Raw genomic sequence first — 23,202 nt, 5'->3', positions numbered from 1 at the left:
TTATAGAGGGAAGGTGTCTGGTTTATCCTTAGGGTCTCACCCTGATGTGGTAAGGTTCTTTAAGGGGATTAACTGCATTTGGCCCCCTTTGCAGAGGCTATGTCCGGATTGGAGTCTGAGGGTGGTCCTTAAAGGTTTGCAAGGGGCGCCTTTTGAGCCTTTGGATACTGCCACACTCAAGGATGTTACCTTAAAGGCGATTTTTCTGGTGGCCCTGGCTTCGGCCAGGCGGGTTTCTGAGTTGCAGGCTTTATCCTGCAGGGATCCATTCATACGTATTTCAAAGGCCGGAGTTTCGATTCGGATGGTTCCTTCCTTTCTTCCGAAGGTGGTGTCTCCTTTTCATGTCAATCAGGTCCTCTTTCTACCGTCCTTCAGGAAAGAGGATTGGGGGGTCGAGATTTCCTGCCTTGTATTTGCTCGATGTAAGCAGAATGCTCTTGCACTATCTTTAAATTACTAATGACTTTTGACGTTCGGATCACCTCTTTGTGCTCTTTTTGGGCCCTAGAAAAGGTTTGGCGACTTCTAAAGCCTTGGTGGTTCAGTGGGTCCGAGAGGCTATTTCTGCTGCTTATTTGTTAGCAGGTAAGCAAGTCCTGGTGGCTTTGCATGCTCATTTGACGAGAGCGATGGCTACGTCGTGGGTGGAGTCCAGGGGGTTTTCCCTGAAAGAGATTTGTAGGGCAGCCACTTGGTCGTCGTCCAACACGTTCCCTAGGCATTACCGCTTGGATGTGGTGGAGCGCATGGATGCATCCTTAGGTGCTTCGGTGCTCGCAGAGGTGGCAAGTTTGCCCCGCCCGAGTTGAGGTGGCTTTGCTACATCCCACTAGTCTCTGGATTCATCTGCTGACGGCACTAAGGAATTAAAAATTATGTCCTACCTGTTAATTTTCTTTCCTTTAGACACAGCAGATGAATCCAGAGCCCCACCTGATAGGTATTGTTCATGGATTTTTTTCTCGCAGGTGCTGTCTCATGGTTGGGTCGGAATTATTTTACTTATGGGAAAGAAGTTGGCTGGGTTGCAAACTGCAATGTTCGGATGTTTGGACATTAAGCGATACTGGCTGGCAAGAGTGACTCCATCCAAGATATACACCTGCAAATCAGTTCTCTATTTCCACCTGCTGGTAGATGTGTGCTATTCCACTAGTCTCTGGATTCATCTGCTGCATCTAAAGGAAAGAAAATTAACAGGTAGGCATAATTTTTAATTTCTATTCCTCTGCTTTCACAGCTCTGCGGCAGCCACGGACATGGCGAATCTGGCAGATCTCCAGGATCTAGACCGGTATGGAGCCCATGATTTGGGGAAGGACCGCACTGTGTGCAGGTTCTTCAAACCCGCACACTTGTGGATTTAATCTGTGATTCTCTGCAGGAATTGAAGCTACAGATGGACCAGCCAGTCTCTGCTGAATGTTCCCTTATGAGTGACCAGAGGCCACAATCTGCTTCTTTTCCTGATTATCTTGATGTTATCTGGATTCTTACGGATATCTGGGAGACTTCTGAGGGTCCCTTGAAATGTGCTCGAGTCATGACGTAGCTTTATCCAATAGCAGATTGATTTAACAAGTGCTTTACTTCTCCGAAGGTGGATTCTTCGGTGGTGCATATCACCAAGCGCACATCTCTCCCTAGTGATGGGGGTGGTGGTCCTGAACGATGTCCAGGACTGACGCATGAATTTTTTCCTTAAGCATCTGTTTGATTCAGCTGCGGCTAGGGTCAAAGCGGTGACAGCCTCCTCTTTCGTGGCTCGAACATGCCACTCCAAGCTGCACAATGATCCTGACACTGTGGTGCTTCGGGATTTGGATTTTCTCATCTCCAGAGTGGATTACATGGCTGATGCCCTGTACGACATCTTGAACATTTTCACCAAACTTGGCGCCTTTCTGTTTCAGCTCGCAGGATGCTCTGGATCCAGCAGTGGTCTGGTGATTTATTTTCTAAGGCTACATTGAGCCGGTTACCCTTCAAAGGTCAGCTCCTGTTCAGTCAGGGTTTGGGTGGCCTTATGGTCAGTGTTCAGGATTGTAAACACAAGGCGTTGCCTAGGACCAGGTTCAGCCCTTATGGGCATTCTAATTTTTGTCCCTTTCGGCGTTCTCACCCGTACTTGGGCCCTTCCACTGTTCATTGTTCCTTCTCGTCTGCCAGACCGCACTTTGGCAGGTCTTGCCATCAGCAGTCTGCAGCAAGTTGACTGGTAGCTGCTGCCAAGAAACAGTTTTGATGCCAGGCCGCTGTTTTCCCCTTCGTGCATCGGGGGGCAGTTGTCTGCCTTTCTGGAAGAATGGGAGGCCATCATTGCCGACTGCTGGAGGTTCTCCGAGATGGTTACAAGTTGGAGTTTCTCTGTCCTCTGACCAAGTATTTTCTGGATTCCCCTGCCAGCCGCCCCGAGGAGGTGGTTCGGTTGCAGGCCACAGTCCACAGACTTTTGGATACTGTGGCCATAGAATCTTTGCTGGAGCAAGACTCAAACTCTGGGAGATATTCAATATACTTCATTGTTCCAAACAAAGGATCCAACAATTTGAGACCAATTCTGGACCTCAAGGCGGTCAATGCAGCCCTAAAAGTCCCTCGATTCCACATGGATGGTGCGCATGGTGATCGCATCGGTGGCACCGGGGGAGTTTCTAGCCTCCCTGAATCTGGCGGAGGCAGATCTCCACATTTCCATTTTCCCAGACCACTGGAAGTACCTAAGAACATAAGAATAGCCTTACTGGGTCAGACCAATGATCCATCAAGCCCAGTAGCTCGTTCTCACGGTGGCCAATCCAGGTCACTAGTACCTGGCCAAAACCCAAAGAGTAGCAAAATTCCATGCTACCGATCCAGGGCAAGCAGAAGCTTCCCCCATGTCTTAATAACAGACTATGGACTTTTCCTCCAGGAATTTCTTAAAACTAACTGCGCTATCCGCTTCTATCAATCCTCTGGCAATGCATTCCAGAGCTTAATTATTCTCTGAGTGAAAAAATATTTCCTCCTATTGGTTTTAAAAGTATTTCCCTGCAGTTTCATTGAGTGTCCCCTAGTCTTTGTAATTTTTGATTGAGTGAAAAATCGATCCACTTGTACCCATTCTACTCCACTCAGGATTTTGTAGACTTCAATCATATCTCCCCTCAGCTGTCTTCCAAGCTGAAGAACTCTAACCTTTTCAGTCTTTCCTCATATGAGAGGAGTTCCATTCCTTTTATCATCTTGGTCACTCTTCTGTGATTTCTTATTCTGGGGCGACATTTCCAGTTTATGGCACTGCCCTTTGGGTTGGCGACGGCACCCCGGTCCAAAGTGATGGTGGTAATGATGGCCCATCTGTGCTCCATGGGTGTCCTGGTTCACCTGTATCTGGATGTCTGGTTGATCAGAGTTCCCTCTCTGTCCGAGGGGTGTCGGCTGTCCATCAGGTGGTATAGTTGCTAAAATGTCCTGAATGGGTGATCAACTTCAGAAAGAGTCACCTTGATCCCACCCAAGATTTGGATTACTTGAGAGTTCTGTTTCAGACGGGTTAGAACAAAGTGTCTCTTCCCATGTCCCGTCAGGAGAAGCTACAGCAGGTTATCAGGGACCTTTTGGCCACTCCAGTCCCAACGGTGGCATCGATCGATGTGTTCCTTGGGCCAGAGCCTGCCTGCATCCACTACAGGTCGCCCTGCTTCCACACTGGAATCATCAATGGGACCCATTACATGCACCCCTGCCCTTGACGACAATGACGCACAACGGTATAGCTTGGTAGTTGTGTCCTCTCTCATTGTCCCAGAGTCTTCCACTCCGGGTCTTGGACTGGGTGATCTTGTCGAAAATGCGAGTCTCAAAGGATGGAGTGCTGTGTGCATGTCTGTACCTGTTCAGGGTCGGTGGGTGCCCTCAGAGTGCAAGTGGTCAATCAATCATCTAGAACTGCGGGCAATTTGGCTGGCCCTTCTCTTTGAGAGTTGCCTCCGTCATCAAGCTGTCCGTGTGTTCTCAGACAATGTTTGTTTATTTCTCACTGCCCTTATCCAGGGTGAGTTACATATTAACATACAAAATAAAACAATGTCATGGTAGTGGCTTCCTTCAATTATCAGGGGGGCATGAAGAGTCCCTCTCTGAGTGTGGAGGCTCAGCTGCTCTTTTGGTGGATATCCAAGCAGACTTTCTCAGTCATCAGACGCTGGACCCTGAAGAGTGGTTACTCTCTCGAAGAGCATTTGTTTGCATAGTGGATTATTGGGGGTGTCCCATGTTCAACCTCATGGCAACTGCGGTCAACAAGTAAGCTGTGATCGGTGATCAGTGATCGGTGAGAGGCCAGAAGTGAAAGCCTGGGCGCTCTGGTTCAGCCCTTCCCCAGGAGGGTCTTCTTTACGTCTTCCCTCCGTGGCCCATGATGGATGTCTGTAAAGGTGTATAGTGGCCCACAAGGCACCCGAGGCAGCCGTGGTATGCCAACTTGGTTTGGCTCCAGCAGGTTTGTGGATTCAGGCTCCCTTGTCATTCTCGCCTTCTCACACAGGGTCCGATTGCGATGCAAGATCCAGACCACTTTGGACTTACGGCATGGCTTTTGGGCTCGACTAGTCGGAGCTATTCTTCAGCAGTGATGTTACGGCCTATGTGAAGGCTTGGAGGTGTTACCACGCCTTGTGTGCCCTGAGACAGGTGGACCCTTCTTTTCCATTGATTCCTCGGGTCCTGGAGTTTCTGAAAGATGGCTTAAAGAAAGGTCTAACAATAGCTTAGCTCCGGGTATAGATTGATGGGCTTTTGTGTATGGGCCCTCATTCCTTGAGGGGCTAATTAGCAGTCCATCCAGATGTGGTTTGTTTTCTGTGAGGAGCTTTACAACTCAGGCCTCCCCTGTGCCTTCCCTGTCCAACCTGGAACCTTAATCTGGTTCTTCGCTCTTTTGTTTGCACTCCATATGAGCCTCTAGAGCAGGTGTCTCTGATGGATCTCAAGCTCAAGACGGTCTTCCTGGGGGCTGTTACCTCAGCCTGCAGGGTTTCGGAGCTGCAGGCCCTCTCCTGCAAGGTTCCTTTTTTGCAAATTATGGATTCCGCGGTGATGCTGCGTACTGTTCCTTCCTTTCTTCCGAAAGTGGTTTCTGCTTTCCATGTGAATCAGGAAGTCCAGCTTCCTGCTTTTGCTTCCTCTGGTTCGCAGGAGCAGGACTGGGTGTTACGGTCTTTTGCCATGCACAGAAGTTTATTGTGGTAACTGGAGGTCACCAACGAGTTTCGCCTCTCTGACCACCTGTTTGTCTGGGCGTGAATTGACCGCAAAGGGAAGCCAGCTTCTATGGCTACCATTTCCAGGTGGATTCGCATAGCCATTTCCGCAGCTTATGTGGCAGTAGGAAAGAGGACCCCCCCCTTGGGGTCCGGGCTCCTTCAACCAGAGGGGTTTTCCTCCTCTTGGGCAGAGACATCGGCTGTTTCTCTGGATGAGATTTGCAAGGCCGCTACCTGGTCCTCCTTGCATACATTCACCAAATTTTACAGGATCAATTTCGCAGCCAAGCAGGATGCTGCTTTTGGTGCATCTGTGTTGGCAGCGGGCTCATCAGTCCAACCCTGAATTTTCGGGACTGGCCTATTATGTCCCACTAGTCCGGAGTAAAGTGGGATTGTACCAGAATGAAAGATTAGGTTCTTACCTCTGCTAATCTTCTTTCTTGGAAATCCACACTTTATTTCGGAAATCCACCCTATATTTGCTGATTTGCTGGTAAGCTGCATTTCTGTCCAATTTTCATTACAGTGCCATCAGAATGGGGTTAGCACTCAGGGGGGTGCCAAGTAAGGGCGCCCTCTTCGTCAGTGCATTTTGTTTGTATGGCTAGCATTATTATTGTCATTCAGGTTACTGATGTTTGTTATCCTGAACATAAGAATTGCCGCTGCTAGGTCAGACCAGTGGTCCATCGTGTCCAGCAGTCTGCTCACGCGGCAGTCCTCTGGTCAAAGACCAGCACCCTAACTGAGACTAGCCCTACCTGCGTACGTTCTGCTTCAGCAGGAACTTGTCTAACTTCGTCTTGAATCCCTGGAGGGTGTTTTCCCCTATGACAGACTCCGGAAGAGCGTTCCAATTTTCTATCACTCTCTGTGTGAAGAAGAACTTCCTTATGTTTGTATGGAATCTATCCCCTTTCAATTTTAGAGAGTGCCCTCTCATTCTCCCTACCTGATTTGATTATATTCCCTTCCTGCTGTTTTGCATTTATAATTGTGAGCAGAATATACTTACTTGTCAGGGATTGTCCCCGTACCCCTCTCTCTCTTATTTTTATCCTCTACAGATGTTCCTGGCTGCTTTCAGACTGACTGGTGAGCATTCTCACAGAGGAGGTATGTATGGGAGGAGGAGGGGGGAACCTCTGAAGTTTTGAGGCTTCCTACAGTCCCTGGTGGGTGGAAGGAAATAACCCACTAGACCCAGAATAAAGTGTGGATTTGCAAAAAAGAAGATTAGTAGAGGTAAGAACCTAATCTTTTATTGTAGCTGCCTCTTCTCTTGAAGTTTTATCAGACAAATACTCAAATCTTCCTCCACCCACACACCCCTACATACACTTTTTCACGAACTACTTCTTTAGAACACAAAACAGATGGTACTTTCTAGGTCTTCTATATACAATTAAATGTAATTTTTCTCCTGCTTACTAACAGGTTACTCAATTGTTAATCCTGATGTTATAGTTAAGATTAAAAAGGAAGACGATAAATATTTCACTCAACACTTTGAGTGGGAAGGAAAAGAAAACCCACAGGACCCCATGAACAGTAAGTAAATGTTTAAAGGGCTCTGTATTTTCATATCATGGGAGATGGGTCCTGAACATCAAATATTTGGAGACTTAAATGTATATCCTTGGTGAATCCTTGTAAATGTGTTTCCTTATCACAGGCTTTCCTGTTGTAACGTCTGTGTTCTCACTGAGTGTTAAGCAAGAGAAAGATATCCCCTTCATGGATCCTGAATTGGAGACATCTGAACAGATTCACCCTCCTGTGACAAGTAAGTAAAATTCCTCCAGCCTGGACCATTCCGTAATTTAATGCTGGAGGGATAAAAGGTCATCTTCCTCTCTTCTTCCCATTGTTTTTCCCTAATTTGGATAGAGTAGGCTGCCCTGGAGATGGAGGAGGCAACTGACAGAGATGGGTCAGACCTACAAAACCCTTCATCCTAATTTCATGGGGCTGAGAAATCTGTATTGTTAAAAGAAATGGTGGTGATGAAGAACCTTTTCTGTTATGGAGGGAACAGGATGCAGTTTGAATGGAGTTTTTGTATTGACGGTGGATTAGTGTAAATCATAGTACATAATGCAGTTTACATTAATGCATTTTAATATTAATGGATTGATTTGTATGAGTTTGCATGCAACACAGTTCATTCACTTTTTTTGGTTAATTTACTGTAAGTCTGCATTAAAGTTAATGAGAACTGACACAGACTTTTAGTATGAACCAAAGAGTATGAAAAGATCAAAAAACCAGTTAAGGAAGATTATAAAATAAAGTTATTAAAGGGAATGTCCCAATGTTTTCCCCAATAATAAGAAATACTCAACACCCCAGTACAAGAAGAGGTAGTGGACAATTAAGATTCAATGGAGCCATGAGGCAAATTTGGGCAGGAAATTTTTCTGATGATAAAGAACAGTAATTAGGAAAAAGTGAGGAAAGTTAAGGGAATCAGGATCTGTTTCAAAAGAGGTATAAGATTGGGGAATGGCTGAGAAGGCAAAAGATTAGGGATGAAAATGCTTTCGGTAAGTGTCTTATTTTGGCCCAAACTCTGAGGACTTTACATTAAGGTGTGGAATAAATGGAGGGAAATGAAATGTATGCTTGTTCTCACTCAGGTTCTGTCCCCTCCTGACATCCATATGGGACAGGGGTCTGGGAACGGAGGAACTTGTGTTGATAGCATCCTCACATTTGGGTGTTCCTGATAATAACCAAGATGAGACGTTGGATTGACTATGACTCCCAGAGCTCCGTCTGCAGCATTCAGACCTCTCCAAGCCAGACACTCTCCTGCAGAGAGATTTCAGGCTTTCATCTTCCTAATGACCCCCAGGGTTTCTAAAATAAAAATGCACTATGACATGGGGACACCATAGGGGTCTGTGGGAGCTTCCAGTGGCCCTCTGGCATTGAAATGAGTCATTGACCTAGAGCACATGTGTCAAACACAAGGCCCGCCTGGCTGTTTTATGCGGCCCGCGGTGACTGTATGCCTGACACTACACTAGTGAAACCCCCCCAGCAACTTACTTGAGTCCCGACTCCCCCCACCTACCACCTCCCTGCCATTGAAATTTAAAATCTTCAGGCAGCTGATGGCACAACGAAGCCAGCCTTCCGCCGTCGGCCTGCCCCAGAAAGAAAATTACAGAATTTATACCTTAATCATTAGTTTCCCAAAAATCATACAAACAAAGATGTTTTCAATAATTTTTGGAAATGTAGGCAGGACGCTGCAGAAAGAACACGTCTTGTACAGTGTCTTGCTTATGTAAACTACATCGATCTGGAAGGTTTTGTAGGCTATAAATGTATTGTAATGTAATGGGGAGGTGGTAGGTGGAGAGTTGGGACCTGGGGACAAGTCATACTGTAGGATTCAGCTGAGTGGGGAGGACTGGGATTGGGAATGAAGGAAGGACATGCTGCACAGACTGCAGAGGGAGGGGGGGGGTTGGGAAGGACAGAGGTTGCATGGGCTGGGAGTTAGGGAGGGAAAGAGAGATACTGCTGGTGGGTGAGGGAAGAGAATAAGAAAATTCTTGAACATAGGTGTGTGGAATGGGAGGGAATGAGAGATGGTATACATGGGGAAGAGGGAGAATTGTTGGCACGATAGTGGTGGAGAGGAGGGGGAAGAGATGACTCAAAGTTCAAGGGAGAGATGTCAGATTCCAGAGAAGGGTGATGGAAGGAGGGAAGAGAGAGATGTCAGACCCCTGGAATGGGAGGGGAGTAGAGATGCCAGACCATGGAATGGAAGGGAAAGAGGGTAGAGAGAGTTGTCAGACTGCAGGAAGGAAAGATGACAGATCGAAGAAAGGAGAGAAGAGAAAGAGAGAGATGTTAGACCTTGGGAAGAGGGAGGGAAGGAGAGAGAGATGCCAGACCATGGGAGAGGAGAGAGATTCCAGGCTATGTTAAGGACAGGAGAAAGATGCCAGACCATATGAGGGGGAAGGGGGAAGACAGAGTTGTCTGACCATGGGAGAGGGATGAGATAGTGCACAGGTATGGAGGGGAAGGGGAGACAGAGGGAGGAGATGGTGCACAGTAATGGGTGCGGCAGGGAAGAGATAAGAAATGCTTCTTATGGATAGATGGGAATAGGGGAGAAGAAAGAGAAAGGAGATGGTACACATGGATAGATGGGAAGAGAAGACATGGAAAAGTAGATAGATTTTGAGAAGAAAAATGGAAGAAAGTTGAATGTTAATAGTTAGTGCTAAAGATGGATGTATGGCAGAAAGTTATGGAGAGAAAAACAGCAATTTGATAAGGTGGTCCTGGATACACAGTTAAGAGCACAGACAGAAGGAAATGCAACCAGACACTGGGAAAAAAAATGGTTTGAAAAACAAAATTACCAGACAACAAAGGTTTTATCTTCAATTAATGACTGAATTGTGTCAGTTTTGAGATTTTACATCTGCTGTCCATATTTTGCAAGGTTCAGGAAGAAATGCATTTGCATAGGGATTATCTGTGTTCTGCATGTGTGACTAAGGCCAGGTGTTCTGGTAGGAATGAATGTTGAGAAGCATACAGTGTGCTTTGCGTAATTTAATTTAGAGGTTAACCATTATATATTGTGTGTATATATGAAAAATGAATGGAAAAAATGGTATTACAATTAGTTCTATTATGGGGGTGGGGTCTGGGGCGGAGCTTTCGGGCCCCCCCCAATCAAAAAAGCATTCTGCTGCCTATGGCTGGAATGACTTTGAATGAAGTTAGGATTAAGTATGGTAACATCTGTGAGGTAAAAATAACCAAGTAGATCGGTGGAATGGAGTCTCAGGGTGAGGAAGGATCTATACTTCTACTAAGACTACATTCGGCCCACAACTTATTCTGTGTTTTAGATTTCAGCCCCTTAGGTGATTGAGGTTGATACCCATGACCTAGAGGGTAAAACTAACAACACCTGGCTGTTGAGGTTTTACTGTGGGCAAGGATAGTGGGAACTGAGGCTGATGCCGGAAAATCTTGAATGGGCTGTTCCACAAATAGTGAGAGAGAAATAAGAGTGGCCAAATCCAGATGGAAGGAAGGAGACTATTGCTAAACACACTTAACATAGAAACATGATGGCAGATAAAGGCCAAATGGCTCATCTAGTTTGCCCATCCTCAGTAACCCTTATCTCTTCCTCTCTCTAAGACACAGGTGTCAAAGTCCCTCCTCGAGGGCCGCAATCCAGTCAGGTTTTCAGGATTTCCCCAATGAATATGCATGAGATCTATTTGCATGCACTGCTTTCATTGTATGCTAATAGATCTCATGCATATTCATTGGGGAAATCCTAAAAACCCGACTGGATTGCGGCCCTCGAGGAGGGACTTTGACACCCCTGCTCTAAGAGATTCCATACTCTTTGTCCTGGATGCGGTGAGGGACAGGTGAAAGTTTGACAACTCCAGTGTGTTGATCATTTTATTGTCATATACTGTGAGTGGGGGAAGTGTTTAGCTTAGGAGGGAGGGGAAGGAATCTTGACTGGTAAGTTGAATTCTGTCGGCAGTTACACCATGTACCATTCTCCATACATGTTACCTCTCATTCCCGATCTCATCTCCCAGCAAGATGGGAAGCTTTTACATCCCAATATTCAATCTCTAAATCTTGCGGCTTGGTTGCTTCTCCCACAATAAATTCACAGGAGGTGTTTTCCCCGGAAGTCCTGAGCATCCTCTTAGCAGGGGTGTCCAATGTCGGTCCTCGAGGGCCGCAATCCAGTCGGGTTTTCAGGATTTCCCCAATGAATATGTATGAGATCTATTTGCATGCACTGCTTTCAATGCATATTCATTGGGGAAATCCTGAAAACCCGACTGGATTGCGGCCCTCGAGGACCGACATTGGACACCCCTGTCTTAGCGTCTCGAGCGGACTCCACCAAATTCTCTATGGTGTCATCCTTGACGACTGGATCCAGCTCCAGCTTCCATCTCAGGTTCTGAAATATCTCACATTCTTAAAGTCTCTGGGATTATCATATAACTCCATCTGTACTCACATTGCAGCCCTGGCAGTCTTTCAGGACCCAATTGATAATAGCACTCTTTTTCAACATCCTATAATAAAAAGGTATTTCAGAGGTCTACTTCGAGTTCTACCTCCACCTGGCATAGTTTTAGTCCCCATATCCCTCTAAGCTTCTCATAAGGAGATGTGCATCTAGTTTACCCTTATCCGTATCACTTTATGCCACTCATAAGGAGATGTACATCTAGCTTACCCTTAAATCCTAGAATGGTAGATTCCGCAATTACCTCTTCTGGGAGAGCATTCCAGGTGTCCACCACTCGTTGTGTGAAGCAGAACTTCCTGATATTTGTCCTGAACTTGTCCCCCCTCAGCTTTAGTCCATGCCCTCTTGTCCGTGTCACATTGGACATTGTAAATACTTTTTTTTCCTGCTCTATTTTGTCGATTCCTTTCAGTATTTTGAAAGTCTCGATCATATCCCCTCGCAGTCTCCTCTTCTCAAGGGAGAACAATCCCAGTCTCTTAAGTCGTTCCTTGAATTCCAAGTTCTCCATACCTTTTATTAGCTTCGTTGCTCGTCTCTGCACCCTCTCAAGCATTTTTATATCCTTCTTTATGTATGGAGACCAGTGCTGGACGCAGTATTCCAAGTGTGGTCTGACCATCGCTCTATAAAGCGGCATTATTACTTACTCTGATCTACTCGTGATTCCCTTCTTTATCATGCCTAGCATTCTATTTGCGTTCTTTGCTGCCGCCGCACATTGCACCAACAGCCTCAGGATCCTATCAATTAGTACACCCAGGTCCTTTTCCTGATCGGTTTTTCCCAGAGTTCCTTATATCTAGTATAACTGTATAAACAACTTGCCTTGAGTTTAGCCACCCATCTGTTTATCCCAGTGGACTCCATACCACCCATCTTGTCCCCATCAAAAACATGCACTTGACCTTTAGCTATGATAAGCTGTATTATAGAACAGCATTTAACATCATATCTATGTTATTTGAATGTTGTGATGTGTGCTTATTAAGTGTTATGCTGACATCTATAATAATAATACATTAGTTAGCGCATGTGCACTATGATTGAAACTCCGTGCCTCATTAAAATGCATGCGCAGTACAATAGAACCACCGAGCAGGGAAGCGTCTCAGCGCACGATATGCTGTCGGTATTCCAGAGCGAATGGGAACTGATTTCATTGGACCTGGGTCCAAGCCACACTTCAGAGGCAAAAAGGGTCAAATAGGAGAAGGGAACTAGGGGCTGAAAAAAAGGGGTAGGTGGGAAAAGGGGGCTGGAGCTGGGGTCGGTTTTGTAAAAAGGGAACATGTTAGAGAAAGGAGCTGGGAGCTGACAATGGGGATGCGTAAGAGAAGGGGGCTTGGGGCAGAAAGGGGATATGTGTGAGAAGGAGGCTGCAAAAGGGACATGTGAGAAAAGGGGGCTGGGGCTGGAGGCTGAAAGGGAAAAGATGGGAGAAGGGGTTTGGAGCTGGGGCTGAGAAAAGGGGACATGTTAGGGAAGGAAGCTTTAAAGGGGGGTTCTTGGGAAAAGAGACCTGATGTAGGAGGCTGTTCAGAGACGAGGGCTGGAGCTTGGGACTGCAAAAGGTGAGTTGTGAGAGAAGTGGTCTGGGGGGTCTGGATTTGGGGGCTGAAAAGGAAGACAGGTGTGATAAGGAGACTGGGGCTAGAACTGAGGACTGGAAGAGCAGGTATGAGAAGGGGATTAGGGTTGGGTGCTATAAAAAGGGAATGTGTGAGAGAAGGGAGCTGGGGGATGAAAAAAGGGGGAGGTGGGAGAAGGGGGCTACAAAAGGGGACGTGAGAGAAAAGGACTGGGACTGAAGCTGGAGGCTAAAAAGGGGGCATGTGAGAGAAAGGGGCTGAAGATAGGAGCTGGAAGAATAAGTGAAGATGCAGAAGCAAAGGTTGATGGGGAAAGGGAGTTCTATGGAAGCGAAGGACGGAAAGGGGACAGATTTTTAAAGTTGGTGGAAATAGGAAAGATAAAAGGAGAAATGGGAGCTTGAAATGGGGTAAGACATAAGAATAGCCATACTGGATCCGACTAATCTATTCTAGCACCTGTTAATGTAACGGGCTTAAACACTAGTCATATTATATCTCTCTTATTTGAATTTCAGTGCTGTCAATAACTATATGTTTTAAATTTCATGGTAGTCCTATTATTAAGTTTCATTTTGCTGATTTTGAGTTTACCTCATTCGTTGTATTTATGTTTATTTATATTTGTTCTTTTTACTACTGTTATGCTGTTAATAAAATTGTAAATTTGTGTTGAATTATAACTGCTGGGTGAATCTCTCCATAAGGGTGGTTAATAAATCCCAATAAATAAACGTAATATCTTTGTCATATAACAGGCTCCCATAATGTCACGCCTGACATTTTAATCCGATTTGAGCAAGAGAGATTCAAGACTGAGCCTCAGGAACCCGAGGAAAGAGAAAATCTGACCCCCACAGGCACATGTGAGGAACTGCAGGAAACAGGTGATGTAACTTAGATTCAAGTGAGAAATAGGGTAATGCAAATATTTTCTACAAGAAAGACGCCTCCTCTGGCCCAGGCACTGTTAGAATGAGGTGCTATAATCACTGCCCCTGTTTCTAACCTTTCTTATGAGGCTAATGTGTTTGCTCCAGCTCCCTTATTTCTACTTTCCTCCTTTCTTTATTAGATCTGCCTTTTTGCCTTTCATTCACTTTCCTGTCTGTCTCTTCCCTTCATTATCTATTCACAATTAGGGGGAAATTCTACAACCAACGCCTAAATTTAGGCGTCAGGCACCCTGCCAATGGTCAGAAAAGGCAGGGCTGAAGCGCCTACTGATGCCTAAATAAAAGGTGGCTAGGAATCATGCCGGTTACAGAATTGTGGCTTTGGGGAGTTCCTGCTGCTCAGTTGATGGGGGAGGGGGGAATTCCCCTGCCATGATCGTCTGAGAGCAGCCACGGAAGGGAACCCCTGAACCCCACTGCAAATCAGCCGGCAAAAGAGATGCCCAATCCCTCTTGCCGGTATCTCCCTCCCCACTAACGTCCCCATATAGAGGAATGCCCAATCCCTCCTACCGCCAACCCCTGCTAACCTCCCAATCCCTCCTGCCAGAACACCACTCCCAAACACCCCACCCCTGAAACCCACCCAGACTGAGAGAGGTGGTGGAGAGGAAAACGGTGACTGAGTTCAAAGTAGCGTGGGATGAACACAGAGGATCTAGAATCAGAAAATAATATGAAATATTGAACTAAGGCCAGTACTGGGCAGACTTGCATGGTCTGTGTCTGTGTATGGCCGTTTGGGGGAGGATGGGCTGGGGAGGGCTTCGATGGCTGGAGTAGGTTTTAATGGAGATTTCGGCAGTTGGAACCCAAGCACAGTACTGGGTAGAGCTTTGGATTCTTGCCCAGAAATAGCTAAGAAGAAAAAATTTAAATTGAATCAGGTTGGGCAGACTGGATGGACCATTTGGGGTCTTTATCTGCCGTCATCTACTTTGTTACTATGTTAAAGTCCATGTTACTCCCTTTGCGAGTCTTCATTTCAGAACAGCTCAGCGGTCCCTGGCATCTTAATGGTCTTAAGCTCTGGACCCTTTCTCACAGTCACTTCTTCGCTTCGTCAGTCTCATCAGTGGTGGATGAATTTGTCAAATCTTTCCAAAGGGCTGCTGTTTCAAATGCATCCACATCGGAAAGTTCTGTCCACAGACTCGTCCAAGTATGCTTGGGGAGCTCACCTGGATGGTCTTCACACACAAGGTCACTTGTCTGCTCAAGAGCAGAAGCTCCAAATTTTCAAGTTTATTTGTAATTTGGTATACAGACCATCACAGGTATCTGGCCGGGTTACAGTATTAAAAATTTAAAACCTCCACGTAAACCTCTTGGAACTTAGAGTGATTTGAAATGCTGTGAAGACTTTAACACACTGTATCCAATCAAGTCCTTCTGGTACGCATGGAAAATCAAGTTGTGATGTATTGCCTGAACAAGCAAGGAGGTATAAGAAGATTTGGACCTGGGTAATGGCTCGAAACATATTTCTGAAAGCTGTCTATGTTCAAGGAGCATATAATACTCTTGCCGACAAACTCAGCAGATTTCTGCTGCCACACGAGTGGACACTCAACTCTACTGTCTTGCGTCAGATATTCTCTTTTTGGAAGACTCTCTATTTGCATCCCCCCCCCAATCACAAACTGCCTCAATTCTGTTCCAGACAATGCTGTCCTCATCATCTAGAGCACAGGTGTCAAAGTCGGTCCTCGAGGGCCGCAATCCAGTCGGGTTTTCAGGATTTCCCCAATGAATTTGCATGAGATCTATTAGCATACAATGAAAGGAGTGCATGCAAATAGAGGTACCTGCAGTATCCAACGCTGTCTGAAAGGAGGACTGCGAGGCAGAACCAGTGCCGCAGGAGGCCTCTCCTGTAAGAGCTGGAATGTCAAGGCAGGTGCGGGCTGCTGCTTATGATGGCCTCGCGCTGCCTTCAATGGAGCCAGCGGGGGAGGTGTCTGGCATGTCCCTGAAGCCGGTTTCAACTTTCCCCCGTTGGCTGCTTGTGCCGTGTGATTTTTATTGAATGGCAACTGCAGCGGCATCGTCTGGCTTTCCTTCCCCGGCGGTACCTTACCTGGGCCCTGAGGGGGAGGAGCCGTGGATGAGTTCTTTGTGGCCTGCGAGTTCCCTGCCCGGACCGAGGATGATTTCTTCGTGGCTGGAGATTTTCCTGCCGCCGATAATTGAGACACTGACATCGGGGCTGTTCCCTCCATGCTGAGCGTCTTCGTGGTCCTAGTGACTGCTGGATTTGAAGAAATTGCTGGCGCTCAGCTTTACACACAGCGAAGACAGAAATCTTCTTGACAGGAACAAAGAAGAGTTGAAAACCGCGGGGGGGGGGAAGGGGGTTGAGAGAGAGACTAGTTTCTTTTATTGTTTTAGTCACTATGATAGATAACTCTACCAAGGCGGAGTGTTTTTTGTTTTTGACTGAAGAGGCGAGGAGAGAGCCACAACCTGCACGACCAACGGTCAAAGAAAAAACTTGACAGTTGGAAGGCGGAATCTCAGAGGCAAGGTAATCCGCACATGCTCAGTAGAAAAAAATAAGTTTTTACTGGCTCTAGGGGAGAACTTTCGCATGCAGGCTCAGTCAAAGGACTTTACCAGCAAGCGTGGCTGCATTACCCCTGCTTGTCTCTGGAGAAAGCACATTTACTTACAGAAACAGGTGTTATCCAGGGACAGCAGGCAGCTATTCTCACGTCCCACCCACCTCCCCTGGGTTGGCTTCTCTGCTAGCTACCTGAACTGAGGAGACACGCCCGGACCATCGGGCGGGAAGGCACTGGCGCATGCGCGGTGCGGACATCTTGAAACTTCTGAGTTTCTTCAAGCAAAATATGCTTGTGAGACGTCCGTATCAGGGCTCTGTCAGATGACATCACCCGCTAGTGAGAATAGCTGCCTGCTGTCCCTGGATAACAACTGTTACGGTAAGTAACATTGCTTTTTCTTCCTACCCTGTAGATTATAGCCCAGTAAAACTACATCTCACCACGTCTCCGTTATCACCACTATATCCAACTCATCAAACGCCATATTCTGCTGTAGTTTTCATTGCCATAATATTGTTGGACTCTGTGTTAAATGTCATGGTTTGTTTTCAGAGCAGCAGAGGTTCCTCAACTTCTTCCATCAGGACACTTGAATTTTCAGAGCTCATAATATTCTCATCATCTCGGTATTAGAAAAATATTGCTTTTCTTAGGTTCTAAGCTCTCCTTCAAACCTGAAGTTATTTTTCCATTCTTTTTCCAGGCAGCCAAAGTTACACTGCTGAGAATACCATAGAGATTTTGAAAACGAAAAAGGATCCCGACAGTGGCCACCTGGAGGGAGGAGAGGAGGATCCTGATACCAAGAGCGGTGAGCCAAGAATTCCTTTATAATCAAATCCTTGCTAGGGGCTGTGGAGTGTTTCTAAATTTTCACTTAGATGTAAATACTATTCTCTTCAATTTGTTGCATTGTTTTTCTGTATATCAATGCTGTATAAGACTCCTAAAATAAGAATTATTAAGTGAATTATATATATATATATATGTATAGAGCTTATAGTTCTTTTCATATACACTCAGAATTGTGTAATTCGGCCAGGAGCCAAAGCTCCTATAGCCGAACCCACCGCCCAATCACTGTGTATGGAGTTTTTGAAAAGAGTGCTGATAAATGTGCTATTCAGAAGTAAAAAAAATGTTTTCAATGGCAAAAGAAAAGAGGGGAAGAAATTCCCACTTAGCTCTTAAAAGTTTGCAACAGGTCCCGACATGGACCGTGTTTCGAAGTTCTTTTTCAAGGAACCCAAAGTTAGGTCTGAACAACTCGAATGCCAAAGAACTGGTGATAGTGCAATTGAGGTGAGGTGAGTAATCTTACATTCTATTAAAAAAGAGAAAAACATAAATGTCACACCTTCATAGTTGTATAACATTCTAAAGAAAATGACTGTGTTAAATCACTATAAAGGCAACGCAGACTAGCAGACCTTTAACTTACATTGAATGTTCAGTTTTAAGCAAAGGACTCTCTTTTGTACTATCTACTCATTATGAAGCTAGTGATACACAAATTTCACTATACAAATTCATTAGAAAGTGTAAATTACACTACTTTTTCAAAGATGTATCAGTTGCCCCTGCTAATACTTTGAGAACGCCATCTTCGTGGTGTCCTCCGGGACTCACTGACTCGCATATTAAAGGTTTTCAACAACTAGTGGAAAGAGACATCCAACACATGGAATCTCAACGTTTAAGAACACGTTCTAATCTCACTCAGGATCAAAGATAAGTTCTCAAACGTTTGGCTCGGGACCCCTCTATAATTATTTTTCCAGCCTATAAAGGCGGAGGTATAGTTGTTTTAGACACTCCATGAAGTCCGACGACAATTATCTGATACGGCATATTACCATCTTCTTGACAATGATCCCACCAACGATCTAGTGGACGCTATTTCTAATATCCTTGTACAGGCCTGGAAGCTGGCTCTATCTCTGTTAGTGAATTTAAATATCTTATGAGGAAACATCCAAGGATTCCAGTCATCTACTTGGTTCCCAAAATACATAAATCATTGGTAAACCCTCCTGGGAGACCCATAGTCTCAGGGATCGGTTCAGTCTTAGAACCTCTTTCTGAATTTATTGACTCTTAATTACATCATATGTCAAAGACACTACTGACATGATAAATCTTTTGGAACAGATCCGGGAAGTTCCCCCACATGCTGCGTTACTTACATTAGACATAACAGCGTTATACACTAATGTTCCCCAAACAGCGGCAATTTCAATTATAAGAACTCACTTGGAAACCATGGACTTGTCCAACAATAGAATGGAACTTCTGATTCAACTAGCACAAATAGCTTTGAGCAAAAATTATTTCCAGTTCGGTCATGAATTCTATGTACAAATAAAAGGCATGGCTATGGGGGCTAAAATGGCCCCTTCCATAGCATGCCTATATGTAGCCAGCTTTGAGACCCAGTTCTTGTATCCATCTGAGCACTTTAAAAACATGTGCCGCAGGGCTTGGTGCTTGGACCCGTGCTCTTCAACATATTCATAAATGATCTGGAAATGGGTACAACGAGTGAGGTGATTAAATTTGCAGATGATACGAAGTTATTCAGATAAGTGAAGATGCAAGGGGATTGTGAAGATCTGCAACGCGACATAACCATGCTCGAGAAATGGGCAGCGACATGGCAAATGAGGTTCATCATGGATAAGTGTAAGGTAACGCATGTCGGTATCAAAAATCCCATACACAAATACAAGATGTCCAGGGCGGAACTTGGAGAGACCCCCCAAGAAAGAGTCTTGGGAGTACTGGTCGACAAGTTGATGAAGCTGTCCGCACAATGCTAGGAATGATTAAGAAGGGGATAACGAACAGATCGTAGAAGGTTATCATGCCGCTGTACCGGGCCATGGTACGCCCTCACTTGGAATACTGCATCCAGCACTGGTCGCCGTACATGAAGAAGGACACGGTACTACTCGAAAGGGTCCAGAGAAGAGCGACTAAAATGGTTAAGGGGTTAGAGGAATTGCCGTACAGTGAGAGATTGGAGAAACTGGGCCTCTTCTCCCTTGAAAAGAGGAGACTGAGAGGGGACATGATTGAAACATTCAAGTACTCCCAAGTCTCTTTCATGGGGGTCTCTCCAAGTATTGCACCAGACATCCTGTATTCGTGTATAAGATTTTTGTTACCGACATGCATCACCTTACACTTATCCACGTTGAACCTTATTTGCCACGTCGCAGCCCATTTCTTTAAGCGTGTTTATGTCATGTTGCAGGTCTTCGCATTCCTCCCGCGTTTTCACTACTCTGAATAACTTCGTATTGTCTGCAAATTTAATCACCTCACTCGTCATGCCAATTTCCAGGTCGTTTATAAATATGTTGAAGAGCACAGGTCCAAGCACCGAATCCTGCGGCACCCCACTTGTGATGCTTTTCCAGTCCGACTATTGTCCATTTACCCCCACTCTCTGTTTCCTATCCGCCAGCCAGTTTTTAATCCACGTAAGTATTTCACCCTCCATGGCTCACAATTTTTCAAAGTAGTCGTTCATGCAGAACCTTGTTGAATGCCTTCTGAAAATCCAGATATACAGTGTTGATCAGGTTACCCTTGTCTATCTGCCTGTTTACTCCCTCAAAGAAGTGCAGAAAGTTCATCAAGCAAGATCTTCCTTTCCTGAAGCCGTGCTGGCTAGTCCTCATCAGATTGTGTCCGTCAAGGTGGTCAATGATGTGGTCCTTTATCAGCACCTCTACAATCTTTCCCGGTACCAAAGTCCCAGGTCTCCCCTTGAATCTTTCTTGAAGATTGGTGTAACATTCGCCACTTTCCAGTCTTCCGGAATCCTTCCCGATTTGATCGACAGATCAGCTATTAGTTGAAGCAGTTCAGCTATAGCCCCTTTCAGTTCCTTGAGGTAACACAAACTTTCCTACAAAGAAGACAGCTGCTCTGGACCATGCACAGAGAGAAGGATGTGCTTTTAACAGAGTTCCTGCTTCCAACCTCAGTTGTGTGGATAATGTGTTTGTTCTGTTTCCCATATTTCCCTTATGTTATCTGATCTGCCTTTTCTTTGCTTTTCTGTTCTTATCTTTCTCTTATTCTCCCTCACCATTTCCCCATATCTGTTTGGCCCTTCCCTTACTTTTCTTTCTGCACCTTTATGAGTTTTTGCATCTTTCTGTTTCTGTCCTCTCTCTCTCTCTCTGCTGATCTAGGATGCTAAACCTTCCTTCCACTTCCTCAGCAGCTTGAAGGTTTTGTTCTCTGTGAATCACACAATGCTGCCAGTTGGAAAGAGGCAGGCAGGATGGTCTTCCTGAAAGAGGCTGGAGGAAGGACAGCCCCCACTGGGATCAACAGAAGGAATGAGGAAGGAAGGATATACGAAGAACCACACTGATAGCAGTAGAGGGTGTGAGTGAGGCAGAATGAGTCAACATGGCATAAATGGAAAGAATGGAGGCATTTTATGAAATACTCAGAATCCTAAACTCCTTCCACCAGGATACTTACATTTTCAGAGGTCATAAAAGTCCCATCATCTCAGTTTTAGCAAAGATTTCCCTTTCTTAGGTCTTAAGCTTTCTTATAAATCTGAAGGTTTTTTTTTCCGTACAGGCAGCCAAAGGTACCCTGCTGACCTCACAGAAGAGATAGTGAAAATGGAAGAGGATCCTCCCAGTGACCAGCTGGAGGGAGGAGAGGAGGATGCAGATACCAAGAGTGGTGAGCCAAGAATTGCTTTGTGCTGTGAAGTATTTCTAAATTTTCACATAGAGATTTTGGTTAGTGAATGTAATCAGAGTAAAGGGAATAATTGCAGAGACTGGAGGGGAGGATGAGATGTTCAGAACCAGCAAATGAGATTATTCACCTGTCTATAAACAAATGGCTTTAAAGACTTCTGTGGGGATATTTGTTTATATGTGTTACTGATAGCTGTATATGCTTTCATTTTTACCCGACAGATGATGAATTTGGGGATAAGAGAATGAAAGTTTGTGATGGGCAGAGGGAGGAATGCACACACAAAGACCCTTCCAGAGACAGCCCGGATTCTTCAGCTGATAATGTAGGAGGTATTAGTAGTGTAAGAATCCACACTCGTGAAAAACGACATAAATGTTCAGAATGTGGTAAAAGTTTCACTCGAAAAGATAATCTCAAAGATCATGAAAGAATCCACACAGGAGAAAAACCATATAAATGTTCTGAATGTGGAAAATCCTTCAATAATACAGGCAGCTTATTAGCTCATAAACGACTCCACTCTGGAGTAAAAAAACATCAATGTTCTGAATGTGATAAACGCTTCCATTCTAAATATAATCTTGAACATCATAAAAGAACCCACACAGGCGAAAGACCATATCAGTGTTCTGAATGTGGAAGATCCTTCAATAAAACAAGTAGCCTCAGAACTCATAAAAGAATCCATATTGGAGAAAAATCACATAAATGTTCTAAATGTGGAAAATCCTTCAATAATAAAGATGACCTCGAAACTCATAAAAGAGTCCATAGAGGAGAAAACCAATATAAATGTTCAGAATGTGGAAAATCCTTCAGTTATACAAGCACCCTGAGAACTCATAAAAGAATCCACACAGGAGAAAAACCATATACATGTTCTGAATGTGGAAAATCCTTCAGTAATACAGGTACCCTCATAACTCATACAAGAATCCACACAGGAGAAAAACCATATACCTGTTCTGAATGTGGAAAATCCTTCAATAATACAGGTAGCTTATTAACTCATAAACGAATGCATTCTGGAGAAAAACCACATCAGTGTTCTGAATGTGGTAAAAGCTTCAATTCTAAATATAAACTCGGACTTCATAAAAGAATCCACACAGGAGAAAAACCATATCAGTGTTCTGAATGTGGAAGATCCTTCAATAAAACAAGCAGTCTCAGAACTCATAAAAGAATTCATATTGGAGAAAATACATATAAATGTTCTGAATGTGGAAAATCCTTCAATAATACAGATAGCCTCAGAACTCATGAAAGAATCCACACAGGAGAAAAACCATATAAATGTTCAGAATGTAATAGAAGTTTCAATCGAAAAAATAATCTCAGAATTCATGAAAGAATCCACACAGGAGAAAAACCATACAAATGTTCAGAATGTGATAAAAGTTTCAATCGAAAAAATAATCTTGGAATTCATCTAAGAATCCACACAGGAGAAAAGCCATACAAATGTTCAGAATGTGGAAAATCCTTCAGAAATGCAGGTAGCTTCATAACTCATAAAAGAATCCACACAGGAGAAAAACCATATAAATGTTCTGAATGTGGAAAATTGTTCAATAATACAGGTACCCTCATAGCTCATAAAAGAACCCACACGGGAGAAAAACCATATAAGTGTTCTGAATGTGGAAAAGCCTTCAGTAATACAGGTAGCCTCAAAACTCATAAAAGAATCCATATTGGAGAAAAATCATATACAGTCATGTGAAATAATTAGGACATCCCATGAACTATTCAGTTTTTTCTTAACAAATGTTCATATATCGATGTCAAATCTTTTTTTTTTTTTAATTTATCTCTGGAAAAGAAAGTGATGTAATTGCAGGTAAACAACAAAAATTTTCTCTGATTTACTGAAACAAAAGATATCCACAAAATGTATATTCTAACTGAGGAATAAATTAGGATACCCTACACTCTAATAACTAGTGTTACCCCCTTTGGCTGAAATAACTGCAATGAGACGCTTCTTCTATCTCTGATATCGGTCTAAGGAAAGTTTGGCCCACTCCTCAA

The 23,202-nt window shown here is 44.5% G+C and overlaps 1 protein-coding gene across 1 annotated transcript in view; it reads left to right on the top strand.

Annotated features, from left to right (window-relative positions):
* The window catches only part of LOC117368582 (zinc finger protein 845-like), a 94,553-nt gene extending 71,594 nt beyond the window's left edge, over positions 1-22,959 (top strand). The window contains exons 10-15 of the mRNA XM_033962312.1: positions 6,693-6,806; positions 6,931-7,041; positions 13,664-13,792; positions 17,132-17,239; positions 21,037-21,144; positions 21,387-22,959. Coding sequence (XP_033818203.1) covers positions 6,693-6,806; positions 6,931-7,041; positions 13,664-13,792; positions 17,132-17,239; positions 21,037-21,144; positions 21,387-22,894 — 2,078 coding nt within the window. The 3' untranslated portion in view covers positions 22,895-22,959. The remainder of the gene's footprint in view (positions 1-6,692; positions 6,807-6,930; positions 7,042-13,663; positions 13,793-17,131; positions 17,240-21,036; positions 21,145-21,386) is intronic.
* The last annotated feature ends 243 nt before the right edge of the window (positions 22,960-23,202 follow it).

The sequence above is a fragment of the Geotrypetes seraphini genome, chromosome 10 (assembly GCF_902459505.1).
Source record: "Geotrypetes seraphini chromosome 10, aGeoSer1.1, whole genome shotgun sequence".
Classification (NCBI taxonomy): Eukaryota; Metazoa; Chordata; class Amphibia; order Gymnophiona; family Dermophiidae; genus Geotrypetes; species Geotrypetes seraphini.
Note: the sequence above shows the minus strand (reverse complement) of the source record. Positions and strands in the feature narration are given on the sequence as shown.